The sequence below is a fragment of the Hakea prostrata genome, chromosome 4 (assembly GCF_041222555.1).
Source record: "Hakea prostrata isolate BN-2017 chromosome 4, UWA_Hpros_2, whole genome shotgun sequence".
NCBI lineage: Eukaryota > Viridiplantae > Streptophyta > Magnoliopsida > Proteales > Proteaceae > Hakea > Hakea prostrata.
In genome coordinates, this window is record NC_142603.1 from 25,769,136 (window position 1) to 25,777,926 (window position 8,791).

At 38.9% G+C, this 8,791-nt stretch overlaps 1 protein-coding gene and 1 non-coding gene across 2 annotated transcripts; both read right to left on the reverse strand.

Annotated features, from left to right (window-relative positions):
- Window positions 1–212: 212 nt before the first annotated feature.
- Window positions 213–431, reverse strand: LOC149018602 (small nucleolar RNA U3). The gene has a single exon (XR_016173315.1). It is a non-coding gene; the product is annotated as a small nucleolar RNA U3 (small nucleolar RNA).
- A 326-nt stretch (window positions 432–757) lies between these two features.
- On the reverse strand, window positions 758–3,717 carry LOC149018603 (putative 1-deoxy-D-xylulose-5-phosphate synthase 2, chloroplastic). The gene is made up of 7 exons (XM_089152775.1): window positions 3,565–3,717; window positions 3,094–3,438; window positions 2,577–2,999; window positions 2,193–2,466; window positions 1,500–2,089; window positions 1,134–1,418; window positions 758–1,010 (listed from the first exon to the last, which is right to left on the reverse strand). Exons 1-7 carry the CDS (start codon window positions 3,643–3,645, stop codon window positions 858–860), a joined length of 2,151 nt encoding a protein of 716 aa, XP_089008901.1. The 5' UTR covers window positions 3,646–3,717; the 3' UTR covers window positions 758–857.
- Window positions 3,718–8,791: the final 5,074 nt, after the last annotated feature.

Consider the following 8,791-nt stretch of genomic DNA (forward strand, 5'->3'; position numbering starts at 1 on the left):
ATAAAGATGACACTTCACAACCTTAAAGATATGGATTATATTTTATCAACTTTATTTAAATAGTATTTAGTTATATTATGCCACCTCACTTATCTTTATTTCTCCTTTGCCTCCTCACCTCACGGTATCCATGAAGGAGAGTGAGAGTGCCAGCTACTCCTCTATATATATATATATATATATATGCATTTATATTATATTATTTTGAGTTTAGTTTGTCAAATAGCCATGTGACCATCATAGGGTTGTAAGCCAACCATGGAATGATCCTCTATGGCCTAGTGGGATTCTGAGCAGAACCCATCTAAGCTGTTAATCATGTTCTGATCAAAGGGATCTGCTTCATCAACCAGACTTAGGTTCCTATCTTCTTACAACTCAATTATATAGAGGTATGAGCCTATAGAAGAGATCATGTTCATACATATTATTCTAATGTTGTGTTGGTATGCTCCCACTATCTTAAATAATTAGTGCCATTAGGACCCCTGAGTGGGTCCCGTAGAAGAGATGAGAGTGGCCCACAAGCCCATTGTTTAATATATATATATATATATATAATGAGATGCATGGCATCATAGAAGGTAAACTAAAGGGAAGACGGCTGATTGATGCCATGCATGATTGGATGTAGTTACAGCAGGGAAGTATCCATTATCAGGAGAACTGGGAGCAGCGCAAATAAGAACACTCACTATATGAATTAATTTCCATTAATATTAATCAGATAACATCAATATATACAATTAGCAAATTTTGCAGCCCTGATACAAATCCTTGTTTATTTTTCCCCTGCCCTTGTTTTTACTGAATTGAATAAATTAATCATCTGTACCAAAAACAGATATTTGAACAAGTTACAGGCTGAGCAGTTGTAGAGTGCCATTCGTTTCCCCTATAGATGACAAGACAGTGGCTGCAATATGCTTCGACGTAAGACCTGCCTCTTCCATCTGGTCTGCCTGGGATCCATGCTCGATGTATCTATCCGGAAGGGTCATTACTCTCATCTACAAAACAAAAAATTAAGTGTGTTATATCCATATATAGAAATAGTAATGTGTTTAGGTTAACAAATATACTAGTCCAGTGCTACAGTGAGAAATTAAATGTAGCTTCTGAATGTGCAATACCCTCAGATTTCCATCCAGGAGTCCGTTCATGATCATGTAATGAGAAACATGGGAGCAGAAACCCCCTATGGATCCTTCTTCGGCGAGAATTAGAACTTCATGCTCCTGAGCAAGCCTCTTGATCAGATCTCCATCAAGAGGTTTACAGAACCTTGCATCTGCCACGGTCACTGAGATGCCAAACACTTGAAGAAGTTCTGCTGCTGCCATACAATTCTGAACTATTGTTCCATAACCCAAAATGGCCACCTTATTCCCTTCCTTCAGGACCCTTCCCTTGCCAACCTGGTTTCATTCACAAGTCAGCCCAGGCTTAATTGAGAGATTAATTAATGATGAAAGAAAGTTAATTGAATCTGGAAGTACCTCCATTGGGGTGCCCTTGTTGTTTGGTGGAAGGATGGCACCGATGCCATTTCCTCTGGGGTATCTGAAGCAACTAGGCCTGTCGTCAATGGCTGCAGCTGTGGCAACCATGTTCATGAGTTCTGTTTCATCAGAAGGAGCCATTACAACCATGTTGGGTAAGCATGCCATGAAAGTAGTATCGAAGGCCCCGCAGTGGGTAGGACCGTCTGCACCCACAAGGCCAGCCCTGTCTATTGCAAATCGAACTGGAAGCTTCTGAAGATCGACATCATGAACCACCTGGTCATAACCTCTCTGGAGAAAAGAAGAGTAAATTGCACAAAAGGGTTTGAGACCCTCAGCAGCCAAACCGGCAGCATATGTTACTGCGTGTTGCTCAGCTATTCCAACATCAAAACAACGATGAGGGAAGCGCTTCTGGAAAAGATTTAGACCTGTTCCCCCTCCCATTGCAGCATGGATTGCTACAATCTTGTCATCTTTTTCTGCTTCGGCAATTAGAGACTGTGCAAAGTACTGCGTATACGAAAGAGATTTCTCTTTGGGCTTCAATTGTTTGCCGGATTTCGGATCAAATTTCACCACACCTGTGAATCCCAAAGGGGTTTTAGCTAAAGCAAACAAAAAATTAAAACTAAACCAAGAGACAAATCCAGCAAGCAAGCTAGCCTTGAAATATCATGCACATACCATGCATCTTATCTGCTGCAACCTCTGCTGGAGCATAGCCTTTCCCTTTCTCGGTCATGACATGAATCAACACAGGACCTGGTGCTGGAGTTGCTTTCACTTTCTTTAAGATGTCCACAAGGTCTTCCACACTGTGGCCATCCACAGGACCAATATAATAGAGCCCCAGATCTTCAAACAAGGAAGCCCAAGAGCCTCCGGATATATCCCTAGAAAATGAATCTATCTTTGCAGCAATTTCATATGCCTGTTCTCCAACTTGTTTCGCAAGATTCTGTCATGGATGGATTGAAACAAAGCCAGACACTAATTAGATTAAAGCTCTCTCCAATTTTGTTGAAAAAGAAAAGTTTACCCTAAAAAGTATGAGTGCTAGCGACTTACTTTTCCAGCTTCACGAAGATGCCGGAACTTTCTACTTGAGTGGAGCTTTGCTAAAGCTTTGCTCAGAGCTCCGACGGGATTAGCAGGGCCATCGACGGTGGCAGTTGGAAGAGAAACTTGTTTGTTGTCATTCAAGATGATGATGAGATTGGAATCAAGATAACCAGCATTATTCATTGCTTCAAATGCCTGTCCTGCAGTCATGGCTCCATCTCCGATTACAGAAATCACATGATTATTCTTGCCTTGTAAGTCTCTAGCAACAGCCATTCCTAAGGCAGCTGAGATACTGGTAGAGCTATGGCCAGTCCCAAAAGCATCATACACACTCTCATCCCTCTTAGGGAACCCTGCAAGTCCACAAGTCTGCCGGATTGTATGCATTTTAGATCTCCGACCAGTCAGGATCTTATGCGGATATGCCTGCATGAAACCAGTTCCTTCCACCCATTAACAATTTTTTCTTCAAAGTAAAATCTACTTAATTTCCTTCAAGCACACAGAATACTATACATACCTGATGCCCGACATCCCATATGATCTTATCATCTGGGGTATCGAATACATGATGGAGCGAAACAGTGAGTTCCACCACTCCAAGATTTGAGCTTAAGTGCCCACCGGTTTTCGAAACAGTGTACACAATCTCTTCCCGGAGCTCATCTGCTAACATCTCAAGTTCCTTGACAGAAAGATTTTTCATGTGAATTGGGTAGTTGGTGGTGTCCAGGATAGGAGTGGAAGGCTTGTGTCCCGAGTAATTCAGTGCCTTCCCAACCTGCTGGCAGTGTTTTTGCTGCCTCTCCTTCTCACTGGTGCTTTGTGAATTACTGTTCACTCCACTACCCATCACCCTGCAAAACTGGACCCGTGCATATAGAAATAGACAGTCAGCTTACTAGAGACAACACTTGTTCGACAAAGAAGTGAGTAAAATTCACAGGAAATTAGACTAGACTCAACAAGTAGAGGGAAAAGAATGAAAAACCTTGTGCTTGTGCTTGTGCTGCCCACGAGAATCAGTGGCCACAGAGAACTGCATAGAGGGCAGACCACCACAGGAAGCCATGTCAGCTGATTTTCAAGATTTTGCTAAAAAGTTTGGTCTCCAGATCAAGAAAATAAAAGATTGCTGATGACACTTAGGAGGCTGGGATGCAGAGTTATGAGAGGAGTGTAAGGTTCTTATAGCTGGATCTCTTACGTTAGAATCTTCAACGTCTTTTCCTGAGTCACCCAACCAACTCATCATACGTTGAAGATAAACGTTTCTCACGTGATTTTTTTCTTAATTTTCATTCACGTTTATAGTATTATTATCCATATCCCGCCTAATAGTAAGACTCAAGTGTTGCAGTTTGTTTTCATTTGCGGTGAAACTTCAATGGAAGTTCCACTGGAACTGGGTGCTTAATATAAAAGAAGATAAAAACATCTTGACCATATAATGATTCATGCGGCTTATTTCGTTGTTTTTCTCTTTATTTTATTTCTTCTAAGGAGATCTCTTTTCATTCTTATGTTCTTCCAGTAAAGAATGGTGCAGTGGGTGGGAAAGAAAGAAAATTGTCAATAAAGTATCCAAATTATCACTAGGATTAGTTGAATTGATATGTTTAAATAACAGGAAGGTGGATTAGAAACATTAATCATGTGAACGAGTGTATTTTCTATCCACAATAATAGTTGAAATGGACGTAGGACGCTAAAAATGTGTGGGTCCTAGGCCTTCAGGTGTAACACATTATTGACTCTTGCTTTTGTAAACTACATGAGTGGTTTTACACGTTTCTATGGATTACCTTTGAACATACATGATCGTGTCGCTAACCAATCAAAAATAAAATCATATACTAATCTAGCAAGCAGAAAGTACGGGGTCAAACTATGGGGAACTAAAAGGCTAAGTCACTAAGATTGAATTCAACAAAACTAAATTTAAACTAAATCTACTAATTAATGTAAAAACGTTAACTATGAATACGTGAAGATCTTTGGGATTTCGAATCCCGAATTCTTTTCCCTAACCAATATAACTCTACACTTCAAAGCAAATTAGGGATGGTCTTCCTAGATATGCCCTATCTTCGCAAGACTATCGTCTTTCGCGGAAGCTTGGCACGCTTAGTTTGCTGAGCTATAGAACATCTTTGGCCAGACCCAAACACAATCAACTAGAAGATATAGAACAATCAAATTAATGAAATAAGCATGATTCATCTACATCCCAAAGAAAAGGAACTAGCTACTCATTATCACAAAGTTCATAAGAAAAATAAAGATGAAACATAGGGAGAGAGAGAGAAAGAGATGTGGTCTTCTTCTTTAGCAATGAGAGAGATGAGAGCAGCGTTCGCCGTCCGTCCTCCCTTCTTCTATGTGGCTGGCTTCTCTTTTATGTTTCCCGCACATAATGAATCCCTTCTCTTTACTCGTCAATTTGACCTTTATTCTTTCAGATTTTGGAAACACTCAAAACTGGAAAGTTGTAAATTTTTTCAATATCGTTCCATAGCATCTTCAATCACATAAATCCAAGATCATACGAGAGAGATATGTCCAAAATACTGAAGGTATGTCTGTTTACCCGATTTTCAGATTTATTACCAATTTTGTTCCTTAGACCTCCACCTGTTTCCAATTTGACTAAGATCTCACTTTTCATGATTTCTTGGGCAGCAAGATTGAATGACATGATTTAAAATCCACCAATATCTAATATATTTGCCAACTTTACTCCATATTATCTCTAATATTCAAAATCACATTTTTCCAGAAAAATACACAAAAATACTCAATTAGCTCTCTTCAATTAAATAAGTATGGAGAATTAAATCAAATAAATAATGTAAATGCATGCATATCAATACAACACTAATTCATTGTATATCTATTAGTTCCCAAAAATATCAACCCAATTTTGATCTGGTTTTTGTAGCGAACCAGATTAAATAAATGCCAAGAATAAGGAACGAGTTTAGGGTTGGCCCAAGACGAGGAATATGTCGCAAAGCAAACTGAGACAAGGGAAGAAAAGAGCAATTAGAGACAATAATTAGCAGTTGCCTTCTCCCAATTATTTAGATTCTTATCTAGAAGATGTTGCAAGCAGTTGGTAGTTAGTATTGTAACCTATAAAAAGTCATCATTTTATACTCAAAAGGAACACATAACGAATCAATCAAACAATATTCTTTCTTCTAGTTTTTGATTGTAGCCTACAGTGTAGTATTCAGTAGTATTAATTTGGTTCAACTCCACCACCAACGGGCTTCAAGAGTTTCTTTTGTCTTCTCCCAAAAGGCATCAAAGTTCTCAATATACTGAGGAAGAGAAAACTCATTGTCAGCCTAATCAGGTACCTTGGATTATTCTTAGGCCCTAGCATGTTTGTGCAACAATATTTCTAAACTTAGTTTCTAAGGATACATTTTTTGCACGTCCGGTGGGACCTCAGCTAGAATGATAACCAAGTGAATGGCAAGGATATAGGAAGAACATAATTCTTCTCCACCAAATGGGTCAGAAAGGGTGAGCATGGTTGAAATAATTCGCGAAGGCCCCACTAGAAATGGCATATCAGTGGAAGATATATTTAGAACAATCTATCAAAGGTTGGCAGAGTCAAGGTATTATAGCCAGTACACATTGCAAGTATTTGAAGCGAGACTTTAGTGTATAGAGGAATCCCTACCACAATGTTGTAGACAATGGCAGCGTCAAAGATGCCAAAGTCCTTAGGTGCCAAGAATCATTCCAAGCCAGAGTACCCATATGTATTTGATAATCCAATGGTGTAGTCTATCATACAGTCAAATTAGATAAATTAGCCAACACATTAACCGCATTTGGCCACTAGGGTGAATGAGTCCCAGTTGAGCCAATTCAATTTTCTAACTTACAGGGAGGGGGGGGGGGGGGTTGATATAAAAGTCACAATGTGCCTCTAGTGAACCCTTTTCAAAATCAGTGGTGGAATCCACCAAAAAAAATTTGCCATGGTCCAATAGCCAATGGGGATCCTTTTCTACAAAGGGATATTCACTTAAAGGGGCAAGGTGATTGACCTAACTTCTAGCCCCAATAGGGCAATACACAATTCTAATTGACCAAGAGGGGATAAATCAATTGTACCCTACTTATAGGCCAATGAAGGTCATTTATAGAAAACCATACCCAGATTATTTGGATCAGATAGATATAAGTCGAAATAACAAAATCCTTAAGTTTACCAAATTCTCTTAAGTGACTCAACGCATCTTCAACAAGCTCTGGATCAGCTTGTGGGAACATTCATCTCATGGTTCAAGACTTTAGGCGTAGATGCACCCAGACATTGCCCGAGAATGAATTTGTGATGATAGCCTTGGACAATTTAAATCCAGACTTAAGGAAATGGTTTGCCAACCAACGGTTTACTGACCTATGACAATTACTTTCCTTGGCTACGAGTTACAAGTACTTATTGGAAGAAGAGAAATAAAGAAAAACCTCTTTTATTGGGACGTATTATTGGAGTTAGAGACCTAGTGACCTTCCTGGGTCTCAAAACCAGAATTTGCTATGGTATGCTAACTATGCTGACTATGAAGTCAGTCTGGCCAGCCTTGTAGGAGAAAAATCCTTCGTATGCAAGTATCTGTCATAACCTATGGACAAGAGAAGTGATGTTGAGCCATCCAAGACCACAAAACATAAATTTCTTTTGACACCACTAAGAGTGAACTGTTTTTTTATCATCTCTTAAGAGAAGGTCAAATAAAACTGAATGAGGGGCATAAGATACCCTCGAGCTCAAAATTAAAAGGGACATGATACCACAAGTGGCATCACCCGTACACACATACTACTAACCAATATTTTGTTATGCATAATGCTTTGCAGAAAACAATCACAAAAGGGAAGTTGAAATTCCCAAATAAAGGTAAAGGTGTGATGTTAATGGAAGAGTATCCATTCCTCATTCTTCCAAGTCAACATGCTCAGTGCACTGTTCAAAATAATTACAAGGCCAAAGCCTCACATGAGGTAAACAGAGGCCAAGTCAATTAAAAGACTAGAGTGGAAGCTATATCTAAAAAGACCAAAGAGTGCTTTGAAGAAGTGACTTAATGGGCATTGTCACAGAGGTTGTGAGTTAGCAAGAGCTTGCGACATCTGCGAAAGGAAATCCTTAATCAACTGTAGATTCAGAAGAGGAATTTGCAGACGCTATGAATATGTATTTGATCGATAGCTTCCCCTATTCCTAGCCAAGAAATATGCAAACCAAAAGTTGAGAGATAAGCAAAATTAAGAAGGTCGATCAAAAGTTGCAGCAAAAGGAAGGCAAAATAAGGTTTTTTTCTTTATTTTATTTCTTCTAAGGAGATATCTTTTCATTCTTATGTTCTTCTACTAAAGAATGGTGCAGTGGGTGGGAAAGAAAGAAAATTTTCTATGAAGTATCCGAATCATCACTAGGGTTAGTTGAATAGATAGAGGCAATGATTTTAAAATAACGGGAAGGTGGATTAGAAACATTAATCATGTGAACGATTCATTTTTTATCCACAATAATAGTGGAAATTGACGTAGGACACTAAAAAGGTGTGGGTCCTAGGCCTTCAATTAAGTGTGACACATTGACTTTTGCTTTTCTAAACTACATTAGTGGTTTTACACGTTTCCTTGGATTACCTTTGAACATACAACACTTATTCATTGTATTTCTATTAGTTCCCAAAAATATCAACCCAATTTTGACCTGCTTTAGTAGTGAATCAGTTCAGGGTTGGCCCAGGATGAGGAACATGTCGCAAAGCTAACTGAGACAAGGGAAGAAAAGAGCAACTAGAGGCAGTAATCAGCAGTTGCCTTCTCTCAATTATTTAGATTCTCATCCAGAGGATGTTGCAAGCAGTTGCCTATGGGTAGTTAGTATTGTAATCTATAAATAGTCATCATTTTGTACTCTGAAGGAACACATAACTAATCAATCAAACGATATTATTTCTTCTAGTTTTTTATTGTAGCCTATAGTGTAGTATTCAGTAGTGTAATTTGGTTCAACTCCATCACCAATGGACTTCAGGAGTTTCTTTTGTCTTCTCCCAAAAGGCATCAAAGTTCTCGATATATTGAGGAAGAGAAAACCCATTGTAAGCCTAATCAAGTACCTTGGGTCATTCTTAGGCCCTGGCATGTTTGCGCAACAATATTTTTAAACTCAGTTT

Bases quoted from the DNA above. Each gene is read 5' to 3' on its own strand.
- LOC149018603 (XM_089152775.1), bottom strand. From the start codon at position 3,645: ATGGCTTCCTGTGGTGGTCTGCCCTCTATGCAGTTCTCTGTGGCCACT. The intron at 3,439-3,564 runs GTTTTTCATTCT...GCACGGGTCCAG, and splicing joins AGCACAAGCACAAGCACAAG to TTTTGCAGGGTGATGGGTAG. The intron at 1,011-1,133 runs GTATTGCACATT...TTTGTTTTGTAG, and splicing joins TCCTGGATGGAAATCTGAGG to ATGAGAGTAATGACCCTTCC.